The sequence below is a fragment of the Hydra viridissima genome, unplaced genomic scaffold (genome assembly GCF_058129835.1).
Source record: "Hydra viridissima isolate aposymbiotic clone 2 unplaced genomic scaffold, HvirCarnegie_v1 scaffold_10, whole genome shotgun sequence".
Lineage (NCBI taxonomy): Eukaryota > Metazoa > Cnidaria > Hydrozoa > Anthoathecata > Hydridae > Hydra > Hydra viridissima.
Window position 1 is genome coordinate 1,152,393 of NW_028324309.1, and position 26,744 is coordinate 1,179,136.

General features: G+C 27.8%; 3 protein-coding genes and 1 non-coding gene across 6 annotated transcripts in view; 1 reads left to right on the top strand and 3 right to left on the bottom strand.

The window, feature by feature from the left end:
- The window catches only part of LOC149882531 (uncharacterized), a 107,167-nt gene that overhangs the window by 57,069 nt on the left and 23,354 nt on the right, over positions 1–26,744 (bottom strand). The gene's annotated exons all lie outside the window — the stretch shown is intronic.
- On the bottom strand, positions 640–16,855 carry LOC145198765 (solute carrier family 12 member 6-like). Of its 3 annotated transcripts, XR_016456223.1 has the most exons (27): positions 16,594–16,855; positions 14,222–14,283; positions 13,396–13,503; positions 13,030–13,176; positions 12,847–12,901; positions 12,591–12,721; positions 11,981–12,225; positions 11,362–11,534; positions 11,098–11,229; positions 10,733–10,831; positions 10,258–10,315; positions 9,876–9,995; positions 9,322–9,495; positions 8,865–8,963; positions 8,641–8,760; positions 8,318–8,438; positions 6,615–6,719; positions 5,463–5,560; positions 5,244–5,323; positions 4,415–4,503; positions 3,679–3,776; positions 3,244–3,450; positions 2,902–2,993; positions 2,705–2,812; positions 1,901–2,034; positions 1,229–1,359; positions 640–751 (listed from the first exon to the last, which is right to left on the bottom strand). XR_016456223.1 is itself a non-coding variant. In XM_090099781.1 (26 exons), exons 1-26 carry the CDS (start codon positions 16,724–16,726, stop codon positions 660–662), a joined length of 3,090 nt encoding a protein of 1,029 aa, XP_089955907.1. In that variant the 5' UTR covers positions 16,727–16,855; the 3' UTR covers positions 640–659. The 3 variants fall into 3 exon arrangements, 2 of the variants coding, with proteins under 2 accessions (XP_089955907.1, XP_089955908.1); XM_090099781.1 differs by lacking the exon at positions 8,318–8,438; XM_090099782.1 differs by lacking the exons at positions 8,318–8,438; positions 16,594–16,855 and adding an exon at positions 14,374–15,101.
- On the bottom strand, positions 20,076–21,268 carry LOC149882533 (uncharacterized). Its single transcript, XM_090099783.1, has 3 exons — positions 20,849–21,268; positions 20,556–20,675; positions 20,076–20,447 (listed from the first exon to the last, which is right to left on the bottom strand). Exons 1-3 carry the CDS (start codon positions 21,104–21,106, stop codon positions 20,247–20,249), a joined length of 579 nt encoding a protein of 192 aa, XP_089955909.1. The 5' UTR covers positions 21,107–21,268; the 3' UTR covers positions 20,076–20,246.
- Trnac-gca (transfer RNA cysteine (anticodon GCA)) lies at positions 22,336–22,407 on the top strand. Its single transcript has one exon. It is a non-coding gene; the product is annotated as a tRNA-Cys (tRNA).

Sequence of the window (26,744 nt, forward strand, 5' to 3'; positions counted from 1 at the left end):
ACTGAGATATGTAAGAATTAGAAACGAGTTTGCTAATTATTATCTAGTTATTCTAATTTAAGGGGTTAGTAAGAACTTTAAATGTCTAAAAAATCAAACTTTATTAAAATCTTTTTTAATAAGTTATTTTGTGATTAATTTTGAAAGTTATTTTCCTGAAACCACTTTGACAAAGTGGTTTATCATTGCTACTCAGCGAAAATATAAAAATAGCAACTATCAATTAAAATACAATGAAACTCTAAGTAGAAAAAAATATCAAACTTTTAATAAATTTAAACTTTACAAATTTTCACCAGATTGCTAATTTCGTTGTTTTAATTGAATTTTAAGTTTTCTATTTAACATAATATCGATCATAACCCCCCCCCCCGCCCCTCCTCTTGCGTTTTACAAATATTTCTGTAATTCATTTAACTAAAATATTTTTTCAAATTTAGTTTAGAGCGAATTGAAGTTAAAATATTCAGATGCAGTCCACGAGCCTTTACATTGAGAGCTTTTATACTCATAAAATAAAAACTCGTCGTGGAACCAAAACGAAAATTTCATTTCCAAATCTCATTTCGTTAATACTTAGTGTGTAAAAAGGTCATTATTATCAAGGCTGCAAAAATATTTTAAGAAAAAACATCGTAATAAATAAAGTTTCAATATTTTTAAGAATATATTGTGACCACTTCATCGCCGCTTCCTCTCACCAATAGCACGCGATCGACGCCTTCGGTTAACACTTCTATGAACTCCATATCTGTTTTGATCAGTTAAAAAAAAAGTAAAAATCCAACAAAGTTTCTCTTTTTTTTTTTTTTCTTAGAACAAAATCAATCATTTTTTTACCAAATTAATTCAAACACGGAGGTTAATTAGAATTTGTCCGGAAACACTTTGATATAAGTGCTAAGAGTCTGCGTCTCGGAATCTTTTTCTCGAAATGAACCGGGACAAGCATAACGAGACAAGAAATGTCCCGGGAAAAATTGACGAATAAACTGTCCCGGAATAAAGTTATAAACCGGGACAATGAATTTTCTTTCGGAATTTAAAAATTATGTCCCGGATATCATCGTCTCGTCTCGAATAAAAAAATAACGAGACGCAGATGCTTAATAAGTGCCTCCAAATTTTTGTTAATATTTCGATTGTCACCGAGAAGTTGAAATTCTAATTAACTAAATGAATTTAAACTAAATATGGAAAGATGAGAAGTGAAAATGAGAAAAGATACACATATCTTCTTTTGTAAGAGGGCTAGGTAGCGGGAGGTTGATCAAAACAAGGCGTGCATTATGAGATTTTTCAACGACAAATTTGTTTAATTTGATAGCAGTGTTCATACGGCGAACGTTAGATTCGTTTCTAAAGCAGTTTACAAAAAGTACATCATCATTTATTAACCCCTCAACGCGCTCACTCGAATTACTTGAGCGAGGTTAACCTGCACACACTCGAGTTAATTCGATCTCGACGCTTTTTGTATAATAATCAAAATCGAATCAAAATCAAATTAACTCGAAAGAAAAAAGCGGAAATTTTACGATTATATATAGACACTATTTTTTGTTATCAATATTTTTTAAAATCTATTTTTATTGCATAAAATTTTTTTCTTCCTATCTATCAAATATTTTTATATCTAATTTTTTATATCTAAAATATGATGTATAATAAAAATGATATATAAAAATTTTATTTTTCAAATTCATTATTTATTCCTTTGTTTTTATGGTAAATTTTACGCAAAAATATACTTTACTAAATAAAACGTACATAAAAAAAGATTTTTTTTGGCCGAAATTTAAAAAAAAAAATCGATTGTTATGGGGTTAATTGCTAATTTGAACAAACAGCGTTAATTGAAAATGCTGCTAAACACAGAATTTCAAATTTGAATTCTTACGGTTTTTGTGGTGCATTGTTGGATAAGTGTTCTAATTCAGATTTCAGTATTTCCGCATCCTTTGCACACCTGTCATCAAGAATTGTGATTTCGTGCGATTTGGAAATATGACTATTATCAAGAATCATTTGCGCCTGTGTCAACAAAAAATATTAATTTGTCAACAACAAATCAAACTTTGTAACCATTAACTTGTGAATCTATTAGGGCTGTGTAGCCCTATATTCCTGTGTCACAAACCGACAAAATATTGTTAAAAAAAAAGATACTAATTTGATTCAGTTTTTTAAAGGTCACCCCCAAACCAAAATTTAGATTTATACCAAGTGCCTTCAAAATCTTTAGGATGTCAGTATAAATCTTAAAAAAACATAATAATTACATATTATGCTATAATTATGGTAACTATTGTGCAATCTTTAATGATATAGCTATTACTAACCATTCTTCAAGAGCGAGTAGTAATATAACATAAAAGATTGTAGAAGATTGCGGAAGATTGATTATACAAGAACGAGTAGCAAGCATTAAAGATTGCAAATTAATTTAAGCTTAAACTGCTTCTTTATACAAAGGTCAGAGAGATCTTTAAGGCACTTGATAGAAATGGAATTTTTTATTTAAGGATGAACTTTTTCAAAAAAGTAAACCAAATTAATATCTTTCTTGTTATTTATGAATAAAGGTTCATCGATTTATGAAACAGGAGCCTCAGGTTACAAAAAAGTCATAACCCAAATGTTTGTGCAGAAGAAAACAAAAGTAAATTTAAAATCTGGACATAAAAAAATGCACCATTTTTACCTGCAACTTGTTTGCTCGTCGCGACAAATTCATCTTATTTACCAATTCCCTTCGCTGTTCTGCTTTTAACGTTCGTTCATAGGTGTAAGCAGATATGTCACGATCTTCCTAAAAGCATAAATATTTAAAAAACATTATAAAAAATACATCATTTTAAAACCTTATTTAAAACTGAAAAAAACAAGAGGAAGACTCACCATTTCAATAACTTCAATTTCAGCTGTTAGCCTCAAATTGTAAAGAAGGTCAACCAAATCTTTCTTAATTTGAAGGCTGTTGTCTCCTATTTCTATTCTTTTGTTAAGTAAAAAATTAAAAAGATAAAGCAAAAAAAAAAAAAAAAACAAGAAAAAATATGACAAATATACTATCAAAAAATACCTATGTAAGTAAACAAGGCAACTAGAAATAAAAATGGTACCAACTGGTTAATTGGCAAAAAGCCCTTTTTTTAAAAAAAGAAACCCTGTGTGCGTGTGTGTGTGTTAAAGAGAAGCTGCACTTACACAACCTTCTCATAGAATAATGGAAAAAGATACGTGCAACAGTAAACAACCTAACCAGACATTTTTTCCATACTTTATGGTGAACAAGCAGAAAAGTTATTAACAGCATAAGGCCACCGTCATGCACAATCCACCAAATGTCAATAAATCCTTTTTCACGTGTGCTTCTCTCTGGAAATATTGATGGGTTTTTGACAACCAGCAGAGCTTTTTTCTTTAGTGAAACTACACGTATGGTATCTGAAAAGTTATCAATGAGTTGCAGTATTTTCAGAATTAAACTGTTTTTAAATATATCTTATAAAGTTCTAATTCTAATGAAACAATAACAAATTAAGTTCAGTATTTAACTAAACTAAAAGTTAAATACACTGAAGGTTTTCTAGTGATTAAAATCAACAACAACTTAAAATATCAATACATAACATCAAGAAATAAAAGCTTATTAGCTCTTCATTAAATGCCTACTGATAAAACTGCTCCAATTAGGATTTTCTTTCCAGTTATTTGGCCACGATAGCAAAACTGTGTTAGGTGTTAACCCACCAAGACCAGCAGTCTGAACTCTAAAGGAATAAGTACTAAATTGTCAAGTCAACCACCTGATGATTCTCAAACATTATTTAGTAAATTATTTTTACAGTAGAAATTATTTATAGAAAATTAAATATTTATAGGAAATATTAAAGTAGAAAATATTAATAGCAAAAAATTACTTATAGTTAAAAATTAATTATAGTAGAAATTATTTGTAATAAAAATTATTTATAGTAGAAGATATTTTTATAGAAGGAGAACTTTTTTATGGGAGACATGTATAACAGCAATACAGCTGTTATACATGTCTCCCATAAAAAAAAAATTACAACCAATCTTAGACAACTTTACAGAACTTGTCTAAAATCAATTCCAGAGGTTGGATTGTAATTGACAATATGGCATGAGATTTTTGTGATGGCAGTTTTTAAAAAATAACTTTATGTAGGAAAAAGTCTAAAATTAAAAATAAAAAACAAACGTTTTCTTGAACAGAAATGCAATAAAAAGTTTTAGGAAATTTTTTTGTATTTTTATATTTATTTATATTATTAACCAAGCTTTAAGCCCTCTCAATAACATCACAACAAAAGATGATAAAGTTATCAATATGGGAAGAAGCATCAACATGAAAAAACAATTTTAGTAACATAAGCAAGATACTGACATTTGTGAGAGAGCATCTTTCATACTCGGCATGCACACAACAGAGCTAAATCCTTTTATTCTTTCTTCTTTCATAACATTTTTCAGATCCTGTCAACAACAACAATGTTATTTTTCAATCACAAAACTATTCTTACAACAACACTACAAATAGAAAACATACTTTAAAAAATCAAGATTTTTTTGCAATCAAAATGTGTTTAAGATGTTCTGCTAACAAAGTGCAATTGAATTGACACCACCACCCCCCCCCCCACCCCTTGAAAACCCTGAGCACAGTATTGTCCATTTAAATAAAATGGATAAAATGTTTTAATTTAATACAACTACTACAACCAAAAAATTTATATGTTTTGTTGTGTGAAATTTTTAAGCTAGTAGTAAAAAGTGTCAACATCTTAAATCTCAAACAACTACAATATTACATTGAATTTTTTTTACGTTATATATATATATATATATATATATATATATATATATATATAAATATAATTTTATTGTTCTTATGAAATATAACTTAACTCTTATGCAATACAAATTAATATAACAGTATAAACCCGGGGTCATCATTTTCATAACAAAAAAAGCATTCAGAATATCTTAAAACTCCTTTAGAAAAAAAGAAATTTTTTTTTTGGAGATTTTTAAATATAAAAGTTTACATTTGTTTTTAACCATCATTTTTAACGCTATCTATAAGTCTATAAATATAAAAGCTTAGAATATTTTCAAAAATTTGCCACACACATTTGCGTATAATATTAATCAGAAGTTTATTCAATAAAAACAAATCCCACTATAGACAACTTTACTTTAATGTAAAAAAATACCTCTTCTAACTCATCACGTTCCGAAGCACTATCAAGGAACTCTTGCTGAATTACTGTAGAAACAATAGTCAAACCTTTTCCTAGAAAAAGTTAAAATTTGGATTGTTATAAAATTAATAAAGAGATAAAATATAATTTTTATATTATCTTTTAATAAGAAAAAATAAATAAATAAATAAAATCAGAAAAGTGTTAACAAAAATCAAGAATTTTGTTCACCAGCTTTTAATTGACTTGCAAAACTAATAACTTTTTTGCATTCATTATTCAAGCAATTTGGCTTTCCTTCAAGTGGACACAAAACAAGAACTTGGGGTCTAAATTGGAAAATAAGAAACTACAAACTAAAAAAAAAAAAAAATTACATTATTACAAAAACAATTAAAACTAAAGACATAAAGACATAACTTGTTTACACAAAGCGTGTAAACAAAACAAATGTGGAAATAGAAGAAGAAACCTATGAAAAAGAATTCATCAACTTTTATTTAAAACTATAAAAATAATTTCAATGCATCAATGTGTGAAAATGAAAAATTTCAAAAAATGTTATTTTACTCCCAAAGAATATTTATTTCAAAGTAACTCAGAATAACAAGCTGTTTTAATTAAAACGTTCACATCATTTTACACCATTTCATAGTTTTCTAATCAGTTTTTTTTATCTTGAAACCCTCCTTTCTACCACATATTTGTGTACGATTACTTTAGTTTAAGAAAAACATGACTAAAAGTATAGCAATGTATATGCAACTCTTTCAGGACTCAAATTGTTAAATATTTGACAAGTTTTTATAATAAATATTTATAATATATATATGATATATAATATATAATAAATAAATATTTAACAAGTATATTCTCTGTAAATAAATCAAACAGTTCTTGACAAATTTCTTGAAGAACAGTCTGAAGTGTATTTCTTCTTCTTGCAGCATGATGATGATGATGATGATGATGATGATGATGATGATGATGATGATGATGATGATGATGATGATGATGATGATGATGATGATGATGATGAGGATGATGATGATATTAAAGGGGATGTTTTAAGAGAAAACCTTTTTGTTTTTAAAAGGTTGCTATCGAATTGTAGATTTTATTAGGGTTTTTCAATAATTTTTTGGATTTTTTTTTTTAACGTCTCGTTTCATTTTTAAAACTAATTTTAATTTATTAGTAAAACTAAAATATTTGTGAAAAACAAATACAAACACAATTAAAAAATTCATTATATGACCACTACATGATATGACCACTACATGACAAAAAGATAAAAAGACATTTCACATTTAGTTTGTTTACACTGCTTAGATGGTTTGTCAATGATAAGAAAAGCTTATAAGCTTAATAAAAAGGTCTTACCTCCAATTTTTTGTGTGCAGTGAATAGCTTTCGAGTCGTAATAAACTAAACCGAGCTGCGCTAAGTGCAAGCCCGCTGAAACCATCCCCCCATTCTTTAACTGCCCTATAGTTTACATAATTATTTAAGAGAAAAATTTATTACAAAATAAAAATTAAACTAAACATAAACTTTGCAAGAAACTTTTACTTTAAAAGAAACAAACAACAAGTTTAAACAGGTTAAAACAGGTTTGTGTGTTTTTGATTAATGATGTTTAATGATATGACTTTTTTAAAAAAACATTTGCATTATATTGAAAGATGAGGAATAATCTTCTTTTAAAATTTATGAAATTTAATTTGCTTTGAACAAACTTAATTTGATTTGAATTGAAATGCCTTGAATTAAACTTATAGACAAATGAAAAAAGATTAACTAAAAAAAGAAAGTAGACATTTTGAGAATTAGGTCTTCTTTTTAAAGTTTAAAATATTTCTTGATTTTGTTTTCTCATTCAAATAAAAGAATAACATTTTTTGTTCCTTTTTTTTCAAATAAGAAAAAGAAAAAGAAAAAAATTAAGCTTCATAAATTTAGGAAAAAAATTTAAGGGTTCTTTTGTTTTACAAAAACATCAAACACTACAGAAATATAAGTGACAATTTAGAGATACACAATAAATATATCTGGGGAAAATTAAATATTTTTATCATACATTTACCTGCAACTAAAAACTTTTATATGATAAAAATTTTATTAAAATAAACAATAGGTTTTTAAAGAAAGCATTTTTTTTCATTTTCTTACATAAGAAAAAAGCCATAAACCTTAATGTTTATAAATAACTGCTCATTTACTTTTTATATTTCCTATAAAAGTCCAAAATTACTGAAATTAAAAAAGCATTGTATGAGCACAATTGACATTTACGGTTTCTTATAAAGAGATAACACATTACCGTAGTACAACCTAACAAAGTCCTATGCTTTAAGAAAGTCCTAATTTAAGAAATGACAAATTTTGTATATATAAAATAAACATTTAGAGAAAAAAATTTAGTTATTTTAACTAGCTAGATATCAAGTTCAAACAACTAAATTATTTTTTCCCAAATGCTTATCTAATGTATACAAAATTTGTCATTTCTTAGCATTGTATGAGCACAACTAACATTTAGTGTTTCTTAAAAAAATATAACACATTATGGCCTTTTATTTCATGTATAAATATATGTGCCTAACTTTAACATGCCATTAAATAATTAAACATTTATGATGACCAGCATAAAAAAGATTTTGTGTCTTGTAATCACTGAACTTAATGCTCAATTTTGAGCAACAGAAATTTGAAAAAGATTCAGCGCAGAATATGAATACAGAGTCTATTGGTCAGAAATTTAAGGTCTAGCCCTGGTAGCCTACAATACCAAAAAGCAGTAATTTTAAGTTTACTATTTTCTCACTTTACGCACACAACAAAATGGATGAAATGAAATAGAGACAAAACCTCAATAACTTTGCATGTGCATTTATGATTAATATTTTTCTTCCTAATCAATAAAGTGCAGACCTGCTATAAAAACAAAACAATTTGGTTTGTTTTATATTTGCATATATTTATAGCATAAAAGGTTATAAAGAAAAGTATTATAAATAAAAATATTCTATAAAACTCTTTCATAAAACTGAATTCAAGTACAAATGAAATTGCATTTAACTCACTCCCCTCATGGACTGATCATTTGGGAAAATTCAAAAATCAAGCATGTTTAATTTTTCAAATAAAATGCCTGAGCTAAATCATCCAACAGAAGAAGATGACGAAGACAAAGATGAATTGTCACTAAAAAAAGTTATTTCTGAGTAGTTAACTGTGTCTTAAACCTAATGAGTTCCAGCATTTTTTTTTGCTTTATGATAGAAAAAAAAAAGTAATTGCAGAGATTTTGGTGAAGTGGTCAAATAGTAATTTAAAGGCAATTAAAAAATTATTTTATTTAATTTAATAAAAGTAATTAATAAAAGTAATTTAACTAAAAATTTACCCCCGATATTCTATGTATTTGTAGAGCAAAGCAGCAATTATGGCTGCAACAAGAGCATAATACCAACTTGAAACAAACATTAGAAATAAACACAGCAGAACACCAGCTAAAGATAAACTCCTAAAAAAAAAACAAATTTTTCAAATCTTTAAAAAATTTGAACAGATAAAAAGTGAACAAGAAGATTACAGTTTTTTATACGATTGTTTAAGTTATAAACATACCAGTGGTAATAGCGGTAGCGAGGACGCCAATTGGGAAGTCGCAAGATTGATTGAAGTGTGCAAGCAAAATTGATAAAACCATAGCACATCAAGAAAAACCTGAAAGAGATTTTATCTCAAACTATAAACTTTTTTACAAACAAAATATTTTAAAAAATTTTAAAAAACCAAATTCTCGAATCACAACCATATAAATTATATTGCACTATTAAATAATAAAAAGATGTTTAATTGAAGTTCACTCGTATAGTCACTCGTAAAGAAACTAAAGTTACACTAATAAAAACCAGATCAAAAAAAGTCCAATCAAAATTCAAGTCTTGACAAAGAAAAATCTCACGATTCAACAGACAATTTTTCAAATAAGAAAAATTTGAAACACTTAATCTTACAAAATAAGATTAAATAATTTAAAATTTAAACAGAAAAATTAATTAAAAAAAAGCAACAACATTACATTGTTATAATCGGGGCAACAGCATCAAAGCTAGCAATGAGCACACCAATCTCACAAATTAACAGTGTTAAAAACAATGCTCGCTTTGGTTCTCCATCTTTTGAAACAACAGAGAAAAAACGCAGGAAAACAATGATGTCATCATTAGCTATGGCTTGCAATAATCTTGGAGCACTAAAACAAATATGTTGTTCAGTTAGATTTCTTTAAAAATAAGAAAAAAAATTGTCTGAAATGAGAAAAAAAACAAACAAACAAACAAAAAAATTAAAAGAAATATTTTAATAATTCTTTTATTTTTTATTATAATAATTCTTCTTTTCTCGTTTAATTTTTTATTATAATAATTCTTCTTTCTCATTCAATTTTTAAACAATTTTGTAATAAACTTCAATTAGTAACTATATCAGGTAATATTTGTTTGGTGAAATTTAAAAAATGGATAACAAAATGTGCTATACCAGAAACTACAAAACTGATTTAGACAGAAAATAACTTTTTTTTTTTGAACTACTGCTAAATTTTAAGACGGGCTTATTTTAATAAAAAATTACCCGGTTAAACTCTGCAGACCAGCACCTACTGTTGATAGTAGGGATCCAATGAGTATCACCCATTTATTAGGCCACCCTAAAGCTGATACAACAAAAGAACCTCCAATACTTTCCCCAAATCTAAATAAAAATAAATATTTAAAATAGCTCTATTAACACAAAACAAAGATTTATTTCAAAAATTTTATACATATATATAAATTTTATATATATATATATAAATTTTATGTATATATATAAATTTTATATATATATATAAATTTTATATATATATATAAATTTTACATATATATATAAATTTTATATATATATAATATTATTCTAAATTATCAACAGAAAAAAAACAAACTGTGCACACAACCTTTTAAAAACAAAAACTTACTTGTCTCTTAAAACATCCCCTTTAATAGTTGCTGCAAGAAGAAGAACACTAGACAAATCTTTAAGAAAATTGTCAAGAACTGTTTGTTTTATCTACAGAGAATATACTTGTTGTATATTTGTTCAACAATTCAATTCCTGAAGAATAGGTCAATCAGCTGACATTCAAAAGGGCACAGATTTTACCAAGGATCAAACTATTTTAATGATGCTACATTTAAACATCTGAAGAGCTCCTTAGCTAATGTTTAAATGATTAATATTAATTTATTTAAGTTCTATTTAAAGACTTTTATTGTTATCTTTTTTTACCTAAATTACAAGACTCTGTTAAAACTGCCAAAAAATATTTAGGTAGATCATTTGACAATGTAATCTTTAATTTTAAAACACTTTTATTACTGTTTAATAAATTTCTACAGTAAATGATTAACAGAAGATTAAATTAAAAAACAATGAATGAAATTAAAAGATACATATGCTTGAAGTAGTTAAAACTGCAGCTATAGTTCCTTTAGGTATAGAAGCTTGTGCATTTTTCAAATTCCCAGAACGATTTGATCCAGCCATGATTCCTAAAGAACAAAAAGAAGCATAAGCAGAAACTATAACAAAAACAGAAAACTAAATAAGTCAAGGAAAATTAAATAAACAAAACAAGAAATTTCAATCAGCAACACAAAATTAGTCAAAATATTTTTGTTAAAAACAAAAAAGTATATTTAATTAAAATATATATACATTAGTTTTAAGAGAAAAAATGTAAACTAATAAAAAAAAAAAAAGAAAATTATCCTTTATTTAAAAAAGAAAAAAATTTGAAAATTTTGTAATAAAGTACCAGTTACAGATGGGAAAAATATAGCTAGTAGCACAGTAAATGATGTTGTGATATCAGCAACAACTTCGCCTGGGAATCCAGTCTTTCCTGGCTTTACCTGACCAGCTTTACGGTAGTAACTCCAAAGCTGCTCTGTAAAAATCACAAAGAAAAAATGAAAATAAAAAAAGAGAAACAAGATTTTTTTTATAAACAAAATTTTTTTCTAACAAACAACTCGTTCACTAAAATTAATCAAAAAATTAGATTAGAAGAAAATTTTACCATAAAAAACATTGCCAATTCCCGGCATAGCTTTTATCTCTTGAGTATTTGAAAGATTATAGAACAGATAACTTGGAATGCTTTTCTTGTATATGCCTAGAAGAATGGAATCATTTTTTGAGCAAACCTTGTAAGATGTTTTTGATAGCAGATGGTCTCCAAGGTAACAAACGCTGTAAAACAGGTAGCAACAACCAATAAAAATAAACAACTTTATAACATAAATTTATATCTATATCTATCTATATCTATCTATCTATCTATATGTATGTATGTATGTATGTATGTATGTATGTATGTATGTATGTATGTATGTATGTATGTATGTATGTATGTATGTATGTATGTATGTATGTATGTATGTATGCATGCATGTATGTATGTATATGCATATACAGCCTCTACCTAATTTAAGCAAGTAAAACTACTCTAATCAATCCACAAAACAAAATTTATCCTGCCTATCTAATTATCACATTTTAATTTCATAAACAAACTAATTTCATCTTAAGTGTCTTGCACTAAATCTTTAAGCTAGTTAGAGAAATAAAAGAATGTTGTGCATATTAACTAAAATTTAACTTTTTTAATTTTTGTAAAAATTGAAAAAATTTTATACCGAGGTGAATTCCTCACATGGATAGTAAAAAACCCAATGAATATTGCTAAAATTGATAAAAGAACACATGCTAGGAACAGTGACGCACATTTATTAACATATTTCACACCAATGAAAACAAGGCCACCAAGAAGAATAACAAGTGCAGTCCCATATACACGCATATTATTTAACATTGCAGTTGATTGAGCTCCACTAGTAGAATGAGAGTCACCAAATAAAGAAATCTGGGGAGCAATATATGTCTAAATATAAAAGAAATATGTCTTATTACTAAGACTATTACTAGTACAAGTACTATACTATATATTGTATATGCTATATATTTTATATACTGAGTATTACAGTACTTCTACTAAGGTAATGGCAGGAAGGGAAAACTAAAATATCATAAAAAGCAAATGTTTATAAAGTAAAACCTAATAAAAGACAACAACATTTTATGATGGCAGTGATGCTTCATATCATCAAATTTAAAGAGCTGTACTGTGCCTGAAACAGTCAATTCAAGTATTGATTTTCATAAAACAATCATAAAATAATTGTTTCAATATTTTCTTTTGCATGTATTCAGTAACTAAGAATAAATGAAAAAAACATAAAAAATTACCAATAAAATTTCAACAGCACCCAAAATATACATAGCAGAGGAAAACGATGTGCCCAAATAAAACAATATTCCCACTGCACCACCAAACTCTGGTCCTAAACTTCTTGATATCATGAAATAAGATCCACCAGCTGGAGGTTAAAACATTCAATAAAGTTAAAACTACTCACACTATTTGTCTTAAAAATTAAATTCAATGAAAAAAACAAAAAAATACAAACAAATATCTTGTGTACAAACTAATATCTTTACCAACCTGGTACAACACCATTGGTTGCAATTGCACTCATTGAAATTGATGTAAGCATAGTCTATATAAATATTTATTTAACTAATCTTGGTTACTTGAAAATTAAAATAAAAAGTAACAAAAAATAAAAAGTGGAAGAAAAAGTTCAGAAATATCATTTTCATTAAAGTTGTTTTGAGTTAAACTTACACAACAGCAACATATAAAGACTATGGTAAAACTCTGTAATACACCAGCCGTTCCTACAACCCAAGACAAACGAATGAAAAAAATAACACCAAATATATTTTGTAGACAAGGAAGGTAGACACCTGCTAATGTTCCTAATGATGCCACCTAAATGATGCAATAAAATATTTATATCATCATCATCATCATCATCATCATCATCATCATCATCATCATCATCATCATCATCATCATCATCATCATCATCATCATCATCATCATCATCATCATCATCATCATCATCATCATCATCATCATCATCATCATCATCATCATCATCATCATCATCATCATCATCATCATCATCATCATCATCCTTTATAATACCTTAGCATCATGAGATGTTTTTGTTGAGCTGGTACCAGGAAAAGCAGCACTATAACTTCCAACATTATGCAAAATTTTTTGAAACTTGCCTTTTTGACAGAGATCTTCCTGTAATAAATTTTATCTTCAAAGATATACATTTCTATTTAGAAATTCAGAAAGAAAAAATAAAATACAAAAAAAAATTTAAAAATAAAATAACACAAACAAAAAAAAGATTAAAAAGAATTTAATGAGTAAACCCTCTTTGCAAATAAAAAATTAAAAATAAGAAATTAAAAAAACTAAAGGACTAAGGGATTATCTTTGAGCTAAACTGAAGTGTTTTTATTTAAGAATATTACCAGCATACAAAGTATACGAAAGTAAGATATATATTTTGAATTAAATTGAAAATTAGCAAGTCTTGAATTTATCTTTATGCATTTTGAATTGGATTAGAAAGTTAAATGATGTATTTTGCATTTCTGTCTGATGGATTATTTCAAAACATTTGTGCTTTCATATATGAAAGTAAAAAACATGAAAAGTCTTAAAAGTTTAAAATTAAGTTCTAAAGCACTATTTCTATAGACATTTTTAAATACTGGTTTGACAACAGATCAATGTTGGTTAGGATTTGAAAATGAAAAGAAAATATGAAATTTTTTTTTTAAAAAAAGAATTTTGTTAAACGTTAAAGTTTTCTAAAAAATGATGGAACATGTTGATAACATTTTATATCATCAAGGCATTTTGTAAAAAAAATTTTAAAAGAAAAAAAAGATTATAAAAGAATGATAAAAAGCTAGAAGTATAAATAAAATATAAAAGAAAAAGCATTTACCTCATATAATGCCAATATTTCATGACTATGTGAAGCAGTAATATTTTGGAGAACATTTGAATCTGAAAAAGAAGTTAGAAAAATGATCTGGTCAACAAAACACTTTTCTTTTTACCTTCTTTCAACTCAATAGCTTCTCTCTTTTAACATACTTTATGCTGATTTCACAACCAAGAGGTACCAATCAATATGGTAATAACATTTGTTTAACAATCCTCTTGTAACTATCATGTTTTCTTAAAATTTATTTCTTCTATCCAATCTTTTTCTCTTGTAAACTTAAAGTTTTTTAATTTGATAAGCCAACAAAAGTTACACCATTTGGTAATAAAGGTATTAAAAGGTAGGTTTTGAATTACTTAATCGGTGATGAAAATGTTTTTTTGGATCCAGGAACATAAACATAACAAGTGAAGTAACAATTTCAGTTGCAAAGAAAGCATCAGTACATTTTACACCCAAGCTGCATGCCTTTGAATTGTACAACAACTTTTAAATCCCCACATATGCTCCACGTAAAGTCCATGGATTTAATTTTCTTTTTTTTTTTTTTTGTAGATATTTCAATTTTGAAGGATTACGGCTTTGATACTAACTTTTTATATCTTCTGCTAATGTAATTTTTTCGGATGGTGTTTATGACAAAGCATTGCCATTAGTCCATTTATATTGGCACAGTAAGATAAAAAAAACCTTGTTGAAAAAATAAGACTGTGAAGTCCTATTTTTGACTATGGGATGATGTAACTAGTGTTTTTTCAGTCAAAAGTTACAATTGTTGTAATCTAAATGTCAATTCTGCTTTATTCTTTGTAAGGTCCCGGGATTCGTTTTCCACTGTATTGGCACGTTTGTTGTAAAAATCACCGTGGAGATTTTTTTATTAGTTAAAAGAAAAGCGTTTCGCATCTTTTTTTAAATGTCTATTAAACATTCTAAAAGGTAAAATAAGGAATCTTTATGTAAATACCAATTTAAAACGTGTTACAACATTATGGTGCATTTTCTTGTAGTCGGTAACATTTTTTTTTCAATATATATAAATGAACACACATAAGAATTGCTTTGGGCTTGTGTTATTAACATAATCAGAGAATTGATATAATATATTATCTCTCAATGCTTACATAAATTTTAAACGGAATTTGTTTTACAAATATTTTACGTAAATTTTGACGAAGTAAAAATCTGCCACTTTTTCTATGAAAACACTTAACAATTACATCAAAAGAAAACTTGCCTCGACTGCTTTAATAAAAGGAGTAGATTGTTTAGCTCATTCGCCCGATAACTACGCGTTTAGCAAAATTCTTATGTACAAAACAACTTTTCTTTACGATTAAAATGGGTTTTTAATGAATAGAGATCTGAGGATAAAATTGTTGTATTTAATTTATAAATTATTAGAAAATAGAGATAACTAAAACTCCTAGTTGTGTTTCAAGAGACCGCCTTTCCAACGAAAAAATAAAACAAGATAATTGTTCACTACGTTCATCAAACAAGACAGTAGTTGACTACGTTCGTCAGACAAGATAACGGTTGACCGCGTGCACCAAATCACCCTTTACAATTAGTTTTGGCTTTTTTTACATTAAAAAAGGAGATTGGTAAGTTAAAGATATTTTTATAAATCTGCTTTGTTAAAAACACCGGGGAAAAGTAAATTTAAAATCCTCTTGAGAATATAACGCTTAAAGTTAGCTCGCATTTTTTGAATTGTTTTTTAAAAAATGCTAAACTTAAAAAACATTTGGCACTGGTAAATTTAAGAAATTCCAGTAAATGAAAATAAATGAAACATTTTACAAGTGAAAAAAAATTAAACTATTTTTGTTAATAAAACTATATTTTGAAATTGTGTAGCAGAGGTTTAGTTTTGTATGTATGTATGTATGTATGTATGTATGTATGTATGTATGTATGTATGTATGTATGTATGTATGTATGTATGTATGTATGTATGTATGTATGTATGTATGTATGTATGTATGTATGTATGTATGTATGTATGTATGTATGTATGTATGAATGTATGAATGTATGTATGTACATTATTATATATAATTATACACATTTATTTTGTTATATTTTAAAGAAGGTATTTTTTATAAAGGGGACTTAATAAAAACCATTATTTTAAACAACCCTTGATTTGTTTGTAAGTTGTATTTCTTGTATAATGCTTAAATCATACATAAATATTTTTCTAAAAACTAACTATTAAATAAAGCTGATATGCAACGAAGTAAAGAAAAAAAAAAGGAAATTAAGAAAAATTAAAAAAGAAAATAGAAGTATAGAAGAAAAAAAAAAAGAAATTTAAAATTAAAATTAAAAAAGAAAAGAAGAAATAGTTATTGTAGTCTTACCCTTAACTTCTTCAACAAGATCAACATCTTCAAGAGATTTATCACCATCATCATCTTTTTCATTGTCGTTAGGAGAATATACTTTTTCTTGCAAATCAGTTTTGTGGACAACAAACCTGGCTGATTCTGACATTCTCTTGTTTAAAATTTCTTCTTCAAAGTTCTTTAAATTAAAAAAAAAAAGTTGAAAGTGCTGATAAGAACAGAATGAAAGCAAAACAGCTGTCTTTTCTCGCGGATTATATCGTTAGAAGAAGGGGGAAAAAATGCAAAACACGAGTTTTTAAATCTTTTTATAAACTAAAAGCATTAATTATTAAAAATATATATAAACAATGGCATATCAGCAAGAACATTTTTCTTCTCCGCGTGTTATTTATTATTTCATATTTATTCACTTGTTTTTGATTTAAATTTTATAATTGTTTAGTTTTTTTTAACTTTCCAGAATTTCAGTGTATTCATACCCAGAGACAAAGAAGAGACAAAATTCACATTTGTTTTAAATTAATATTTTGTAAAATGTTCAATATGGATTGCACAAAAACTCATGAGAAAAATTTCTTTAAAACAGATACTTTTTTTGAAATCGCCTCGTGTTCATATCCAGCTGTACTCTATTGCTAGTTGGTCTTCTATTATTGCTGATGATGTTGTTTCTAAGGAGCAATTGTTTTTGTGGGTACTTCAGTCGTATTACAACTTGCTGCTTTGGCAAAACAAAAAACGTTGGCTTCATGAAATGCTGCTTATACTAAATATTTGGTTTGTCGAACAAAATCTTTGGTCTAAAGACACTCACTACAAATCAAATTGTCAAACTATATGATAACTGTAGCGAACCCCCCCCCCCGCCCCCATGCGAAACTTGTATTACGAACTCATTTTATAGAACTTTTCCAAGAAAATTTTTTCTACAAAGAACTTATGTGTAGTGTGTCGGCGGACTAAAACACGTGGGTGGGAAAGGCTTTTTTTTTTTTTTTTTTTTTTCTACAAGAAAGACTAAAATTAAATAACAGACCATTGATGTTGAAAAAGAAAACTTGCATGTTTTTAACTTTTTGTCATTTTATTATTTAAAAGGTATTTTTGTTACACATTTTTAGAATGGCTTATGTAGAAAGTATCTCGATTGGAAAGGAGAGTTGCCATGAAAAGTATTTAAATGGTGTTGGAAAATTTTTAAAATAAGATTATCAATTTAAAAAAATATACAAAATAAAAATAAACTTAAGTCCTTCATATTTTTCACTTTTTATGAATTAGAAAAGAGAGTCAAAAAAAAGATTTTTGGTGAAACATGTATCTTTGACGGTGCGATGGTATGTTAAATAAAATACAAATTAGTAATTTTTAGAGAGGACTCAAAAAGTCCAGATTGTGTCAAAAGACGAAGGTGGTAGAAAATGTCCTAAACATTCCACAATTCTATTGGTCGATAAGGTTTTTTTCATCAACAACCTTAACAGGTGATTTGATACTGATTTCATTACTCATTTTTTAGATGATGCTTCACTACCTGAGAAAGTTGAAGAAAGTATAATTAGTAATAATTAAAACAATTACGAACTTTGAAAACTCACACAAATTCACCACAGATGAACGTTAATTTTAATGAAGTTTGTTAAAAAGAAGAAACCTTTGGGAAACTGAATTTTTAAGATTTCTGCTCATTTTAAAGTCATGCAATCCGGAAGATTATCAGTGATGGAAAGCACATTAGGTAGAACTCCCTACTCAGTAACAAATCCAGTTAGAGGGGCGGCACAACAATTACCCTCCCCTTTGGAATAAAAATAGATATTCTTTATTAAACTTGATTGTAGTATACAAATGTGTTTACATAAATTCCAGCTAAGACTTAACTATACTTAAAGTTAAAATTGTTGCAAATTTTAATGTAGAATGTTTTTTTTAAATATTCTAACCAAATAAACAAAACGTACGGAATAGAAAATACAAAAAGACACATTAAAACTATAGTTACAGGAAGCACAGATTCGGCAAATAAAATCGAAATTTACAAACTCCGACGCAACAGTCGAAACAAATTGAGTTCTTTTTCTATAAAATATTTATTTCTGTTTCAAAGAATAAAAAAATGAATTCAACTTAAAGAAGCGAAAAGTACACAGAATAGAAACTCTGACACTTGATGATGAAAGTCACAAGAACGGTACAACTATTACCCCTCTGGATTTACGCATAATTTGATAAGTTGTAACACCTACAAACTCAAAATAATTTTACAAATGCATAATTACTAAAAAGATTTTTTACACATTCTCATGGAATTTTTTACACATACTCATGGAATGTTAAAAGTGCTATTTTACAAATAAATAAAAATGATGAAATAATGCAATTAAGAGCGTTGCAGCGCTTTCTTCGTATTGTTTTTGATGGTGCAAATATTAAGATGATTTTACTTATTCAGTGTACGCTTCGAGCTCTATATCCACATACAGCGAATTGAACTGTTTGAACTGATGTGCTACAGCAACATGCAATCTTCCCAGAAGTTCAAAACAAGTTTAGCATCATAAATAACACGTATTTACTTTTGGATTTTTCAGTAAGAAGGTAACTTTTGTAAAAGTTTAGTTATATAAAACAGTTTTAAGATGAAGCAACGCTTTAACATATAAATGTGAGGATAAGATTTGTAAGAAAATATTCTTGATGAAAAAAAAAAGGAAAAACTCGGGACCCAAAGGTCATCCAGGAACATTAACCTTTAAAAATAGCTCTACGGTTTAAAGTTAATGTATATTGCACCAAAGAGACATCACCAATCCTCATAGATTTCAGGTATTAATGACATTAATTGTGTAAAGAAGGGGAGGGGGTAATAATCAAATTTATTTTTATCACATATATACGGCTCCCCACAAAATGCTAATACAATAATTCAAGCTGAAGTTCTTTGCTCTCACAACTTGATGTCCGTGAACTAGCTCATTCTTGATTTTTGGAGACCATAAACAAAAACATTAAGCAAATCAGAGACTTTCACACAAAAAAATACAAGCCGCCTGGACTTTAAAAGTGTCTTAACTGGTAATCAAACCTTTTGATTAACAGTTTAGAAGGAGCAATAACAATCATCAGATCATTACAGCTCCTTCTAAACTGGTAATCAAAAGAAGAACTCGTGAAAATTCTGCACAACCGTTAATTATTTCAATTCATCTAGGGAGCATGAAATATTTATAATATCACTTTCATGGTGATATTACCAAAAATTAGGTAGTTCAAATAATATTTTTAATTTAAATTATTGGACCCACATAAACCTTATTTCGATGTGTCAAACTTTAATTCCAAAAGTCTTCCATGTTTTGTTTTTGGTAACTTTGATCCAAGTTTAGACTGTGGTGGTTCTTCCGTCAGTTTTACAAAAAATGTTGTCTCTAGTCACTTAGGCGCGATGGTGGCAAATACAAGGAAAGATGAAAATGAGTAAAATACTAAAACCATAAAAGAAAAAAGTTTTTCTCTTGTATAAATAATTTACAGCAAAAAAAAAAAAAAAAAATGTACAAGTTTAAAAAATATGTTTTTAAAAAATTTGATATAAAAGTTCAAATGTATCATGACGCATTTTTTTTCATCGTTTTTTTCTACTTTTTTCCTCCCTCCTCCGCTGATTACCACCTTGTTTTGGTTTCTTTCTGATAGGTTTTAACCATTTCAGAAAGTTTCTGGATGCCTTCGTACAATCCATCTCCTGTTAAAGCACACATTTCCTGAACGTGCCAAGGATTTCCGTGTAACTCTCTTAATCGCATCTTTTCAACTAGTTCCCAGGACTTCAATGCATTCGGAAGATCTTGCTTGTTTGCAAGAATCTGACACGTGATAGAAAGTTAATTAGCATACAGCTCTAACTTACTTTTAATGTAGGTAAAATAAAAAATAACGTATCTATACATGTACGTCTACATATATAAACTTACCACTGTGGGAACTCCTTTTTCCATTCCTTCATCTTTCAGCACAGAAAGCAATTCATCGCGTGCTTCTCCTACTCGCGAAACGTCACTTGCATCGACAACAAACACTAACCCTTCTGAACCCTTTTAGAATAAAACAAAGAACTCAAATTTATTATAAGCACTTTTTGCTGTGCTTAGTTTTGGAATAAAAAAAAACTACAAACATTTACTGTCTTAAAATCTATAAGAAAGACGCATTTTTTGTTTTTAGCAAAAAAAAGCATAAACTGTTTTACAATAAATTGCCTCCATACTTGGTAATAGTGTCTCCACAAAGGTCGGATTTTTTCCTGACCTCCGACATCCCACATTGTAAAGGTAACGTTCTTTACCGGGGTCACCTCCTCTACATTAAAACCAATCGTGGGAATAGTCGAGACATTTTCGTTCAGCTTCAGTTTATAAAGTATTGTCGTTTTTCCAGCTGCATCTAAGCCTAGTAGCAAGATACGAGCTCGCCTACTTCCAAATTCATTTAAAGCCGAAGCTAACTTTGATAGCCACAAACCCATCTTTTTTTTTGTACACTTTCCAATTTACTACAACTAACTTTATTATCCTCCATTGCTGAACCGTCTTTTATACTATCTGCAGTTTAACAGCAGATTATTTGCAACGTTGTTTTTGAAGACGTGGAATAATTTAAAATTTATGATATGACTCGTTTTCGAAGACGTGGAAAATTTTACAGTTATGGATTACAGCAATGCTTGTTAAGCAAATATCTTATTCAAGAATGACGCAACTGACTTAAAAATAGCTGATCCACCGTTTATTTATTTAAACAAACTTTTCATTATAAATTTAAGAATCAAATCGTCAGATTATTAAATGTGTTAATTCAGTGGAAACTCGAAGAAATTTTAAAAATTTTAATTATGTTTTCATTCAATCTATACAATTGTTATTATTTTCAACGAAAACATGGTAGTATTATATATATATATATATATATATATATATATATATAAAATGATGGTGATAATAAAAATAATAATAATAAAGTAATATTAATAACAACAACAACAATAATAATAATAATAATAATAATAATAATAATAATAATAATAATAATAATAATAATAATAATAATAATAATAATAATAATAATAATAATAATAATAATAATAATAATAATAATAATAATAATAATAATAATAATAATAATAATAATAATAATAATAAAAATAATAATAGTAATAATAATAATAATAATAGTAATAATAATAATAATAATAATAATAATAATAATGACAAATTTACATATTTACAGTACACTTTTTAAAATCCAAAGAAATCAAAAAAATTGAAAAAGAATCTTTCGCTCGTGCAAAGAAATAGTTTATAAATTTATGCTTTATGCATTCCTAGATACAGTTAGAAAACGGGTTAAATGGATTAGACTTTTTGCACTGAGAGAATCACAGAAGCCATTTATCTCAGAAGCCATTTATCTCAGAAGTCATTTATCTCAGAAAAAAAACAGAAAAGCACATTTGGAGCAAAAAGTTTAAAAAACTGGAAAGCTGATCAGTGAAGGCTTTAAAATCCTTAGTTTTAAATTTTTCTTGTTTTTAGGAAAATCAAAAATTTTTCCATGCAAATTTAATACCTTCCGGACATCCTTTTGCATGATTGATAAATTTTATTGTTGATAAGATTAATCATCAATTCATAAAAAACAATTTAGTATTGTTTAAAAATAGTAAGTTAAATAAAATCAATTTCTCATATCATATATGGGGATATAGCTCAGTGGTAGAGCATTCGACTGCAGATCGAGAGGTCCCCGGTTCAAACCCGGGTGTCCCCTTTTTATTATGTAAATTTTCTGGTTATCGTTTAAATAATGAAGACAAATATTTAGATCATAAAAGTTTATTTAAGAGCTCTTTGAGAATTAAAAAGAATTAAAATTGTCTGGCGCTACTCAACTTTCGCACCACCCCTCTGTTTATGATTGATTCTGATAGAGAATTTTATGCTGATTAAGAATCGTTTAAAAACATAGGTCTCAAAATCGACGGAAAGTGCTCTAATCTGAAGTTGAAAGTACAAAAATATACGACAAACCCCTAATATTCGCCATCATAAAAAGTGACTTTTTTTGTTTTTAAAGTTATCATTTTAAAATACCAGTAACCTGGTTTTTATATTTTATAACAAAGATTTCTAATTATGGAACGTTTTAAGAATTCATTCATGTTTAAATTATCACGCAAATTTACTTTAACTGGGATTATTACTTTGTTGTCTAAAATATCTTTTGAAATTTTTATCAAAGAAGTTGTATATTCTTTTATTTATTATATACTAAAATAAGTTTGATAGTATTAAATTGTTTATGTTAAAAATATTTATATTTAAAATTGTTGACTTTTTTTTTTCATACTTTTAGTTAAACCCCCCGTAAAAATTTGTTTTCATCGTGCCTGTCGTATAAAAAAGAATGTTTCATATATAGATTTCTTGTAAATTCGTTTACATAAATATCATGGCCCTTCGAAGACCAACAATAAACGATTTTGACTCTCTTTCCTTAACAGAAATAGGAGCAAAATTCAAATACAATTTAGAAGCTACAATTCGTTGGTGCAGAACTTATGGTTTACTTGCTGAAAGTATGAATTGTAGTGTGTGACGTGCCCTGCACACAGCAAGTACATAATAGTTAAATCGATCAAATTATTTGGAGATGTCCAGTCAAGCGCTGCAAAAAGAACCTTCAGTATAGAAAAGGCAGCTTCTTTGAGAAATCCCATCTACACTTGTGGCAAGTATTAGGCTTAACATACGTTTGGAGTAGAAGTGGGGATAAGAGTCGGGGATTATCAATTAGCGATATAAGGCAAGAACTAAGTATTGGAAGCGATGACACCATTGTTGATTGGAATCAATTTTGCAGAGATATTTGTGTCTCATATTTCCTCAATAACCCTGATCCAATTAGCGGTCCAGGGTGTATTGTAGATGAATCTGTTTTCTGTCGAAGAAAATATCAAGTTGGTAGAATAATCCCGCAGCAGTGGATATTTGGTGGGTATGAACCTGCAACAAAGAAAGGCTTTTTAGTTCCTGTCCAAAATCGCGATGCTGCAACATTGATTCCAATCATACATCAATGGATACTTCCTGGTTCTATTGTCTGGAGTGACATGTGGAGAGCACATAATGATATGCAAGCTCCTGCATATTTACATGGGACCGTTAACCATACCCTTAATTTTGTAGATCCGCAGACAGACGTGAAGTTTAAATCAATGATGGGGCCAACTAACCGCAAAATGGTAGCTGATTATTTATCCGAATTTATGTGGATGCAGAGGTTTCCCGAACATCGGTTTTTTCACTTTTGGGATCAGGTTGTTACAGCATATCCTGTTTGACTGCTACCACTTATAGCTTTTTGTGTGCATCGAACGTAACATACATTTGTAGTTAATGCCGAGGATCTTGTATTTCAAAAACGGCTATTTTCATAGCCACACAAATTAGTTAAAAACATTTTTGCAAAGAATATTTAGGAATCCCATTTTTACTATTTGATGAAAGTTCTTTTCAATTACCTTTTTAAACAATAATTAGCTGGTTAGTATCCGGCGCTCCCCGGGATAAAAAAGAAAATCTCCAAAATATACTTAAAAAGATATTATAAAGTCACAATTACAACTTTTGCTACAGATACTTTGTGAGATTTTGCCTCCTAGGGGTAGCCAGTGTAGTAAATTAGGGGAATCCTAGTAAATAAAGTACCCCTAGGGTCAAAGTTCTGGGACGAAAAGCAGCCTATGATTTTTTCCTGGTAAAATAAGGGGTCTGTACAAATTTGCTGTGATTTGGATCAAAACTAGATTTGTATAAAGTACACACAAACTTTGGGCTTTATATATTAGGTAACAATTTTTGCTGAAAAAATAATTTAAAATTCTGTTATAAAATTAAAATTCACAAGAAGGAATTATATGTTTCACAAGAGTAACATGTTTTTATAGCTCGCCTGTCTGTCTGTTTACACTCGAAAGAGCATTCGCGTCAAAAAACACTTTTTTATAGTAAAAACCAGGTTAGCAATGTTTTGCTTTAGAAAACAAAAAAAATCCTTAAGTTAGTTTATTCAAGATGGCGAATATTAGGGATTTGTCGTATATTTTTGTACTTTCAACTTCAGATTAGAGCACTTTCCGTTGATTTTGAGACCTATGTTTTTATACGATTCTTAATCAGCATAAAATTCTCTATCAGAATCAATCATAAAATAGTGTGTGTGTGTGTGTGTGTGTGTGTGTGTGTGTGTGTGTGTGTGTGTCTGTGTGTGTGTGTGGTGCGAAAGTCGAGTAGCGCCAAATTGTCTTTTCTTTCTTTTTCCTCAATGATAACATTAGACTTGCTCTTACATTAGACTTGCTCAATTCTACCGGATTTTTTCATTTGCCACTTTCTTAGTAAACGTTTGTTACTCTATTTCAAATTTTATTGCAGAACACAAGCAGTTTTTTTATGTAGTTGCTTAAACAAGGATAAATTTAGGGTTATTCAAATATCTTTAGCTGCAGCGTTAACAAAAAGATGAGTGCCAAAGTAAAAATATAGCGCCATTTTTAACCTCCACGCTTTTAACCAATCGTATTTAAAAAAACACCCGATTTTCCCTAAAATATTCGAGATCTTAAAAATGGATCAAAAATCAGTATATTATTTTTTCTATACACTCCAAATGACCCAATGAATTCAAATGAAAATAAATGGCTTAACCACGCTTGTATTGAGATATTTAGGAATACTAAGAATATTTTCTTCATTTCGTCGCTGTGTTTCAAAAAGCTTATGTGAGATTGTTTTTTGTTTCTACAAATAAAAATGTTTCAGATCTTTTCAATTCTTATTTCTTTTTCATCTTTTACCAACTTGTATTTCCAAGTTTTAAATTTGCAGTTTGTAATAAAAAAATATTCTTAAGTTAAAAATTAAACTTACCAAGTGTCAACAATTTTTTTTATTTTTTTGTAAATTTTTTTAGTTAATAAGGGATAATAAAGTTCGAAAAAACAGCAACTCGGTTTAGCTGTTGCTGAAAGTAATCTGAGATAGGAGTTGGTTATTTGATACAATTTTTATAACAAAAATGTTTCTTTTTTTTATCAAAAACTGATAATACATGTTTAACAGTTCGTTTTGACTTCATCAAGTTTATTCAAATTAACTTTTCTTTTTTGTATTGCGTACAAAGTCTCTGCTTGCTAAAGGTCTTGGCCAAACCTATGATAAGTAAGTAAAGTTGTCCAATTGCTATCTTTTAAAAAAAACAAAAAGGTGGGTTTTTTTTGTGGACAGGGGGGTTATTTTTGTGTTCAATTGAAAGAGAAATCGTTTAACTCTCGATGTTTCGAAAATCCTTGGAACAGGCTTTTATCATTTCTATTCTCAATTGATCAGTTACACTTGCTTATCCCAACTTATCCAAGAGAAGTAAAACTAAAAAAAAAAAAGAAATAAAAAAATTTTTTTTTTAAGGTTGTTAAACTAAATGTTGACGCAGATTCTCGTAATCAAAGATTTAAAGTTAAAAAAGTTTGATTTTTGACTTATACAGAAAAACAAACTAGTCTCGATGTTAATAAAAAGTAAAGAACGCATATAGAAACTAAAAAAAATGTCTAGAATTTTACATTTACAAAAATGCTAACTGTGAGAAGAGAAATTCAGAAAAAGGCGTTGAAGATTACAAAAATTTATTTACGAACAAAAATCAGTCAGGATCTGGTTTAGCTTTAACTATTGAAAATGATTCGACTCTTCTGGATTTTTATCAATGAGCTCCTCTTTGCGGATAAAAATTTTTAAAATCATTTTACATATACATATATACATATACATATTACATATAAATAAACATCGCGTATATATGTAACATAAATTTTGCATTTTATTTACATTTTACGTAAATTTTAAATATTAAATATATATATGTAATAAAAATTACATATAAAAAAATAAACATATTACATATAAATAAAATTTGATGTATTTTTACAAATAAACTTTCATATCTTTTTAGTTTTTTTTATTTTTTTAGATTAAATTCGAATTAGTTTACAGTTACGTCACATTCCAAAAAGCAAACTTCACCTGAATCTAGTGTTAGGAGGTGCA

Bases quoted from the DNA above. Each gene is read 5' to 3' on its own strand.
- LOC145198765 (XM_090099781.1), bottom strand. From the start codon at position 16,726: ATGTCAGAATCAGCCAGGTTTGTTGTCCACAAAACTGATTTGCAAGAA. The intron at 11,535-11,980 runs GTATAAAATTTT...CCTGTTTTACAG, and splicing joins CATGTGAGGAATTCACCTCG to CGTTTGTTACCTTGGAGACC. The intron at 11,230-11,361 runs GTAAAATTTTCT...TGATTTTTACAG, and splicing joins AATTGGCAATGTTTTTTATG to AGCAGCTTTGGAGTTACTAC.
- LOC149882533 (XM_090099783.1), bottom strand. From the start codon at position 21,106: ATGGGTTTGTGGCTATCAAAGTTAGCTTCGGCTTTAAATGAATTTGGA. The intron at 20,676-20,848 runs GTATGGAGGCAA...TTATTCTAAAAG, and splicing joins TGTGGAGACACTATTACCAA to GGTTCAGAAGGGTTAGTGTT. The intron at 20,448-20,555 runs GTAAGTTTATAT...ATCACGTGTCAG, and splicing joins AAAAAGGAGTTCCCACAGTG to ATTCTTGCAAACAAGCAAGA.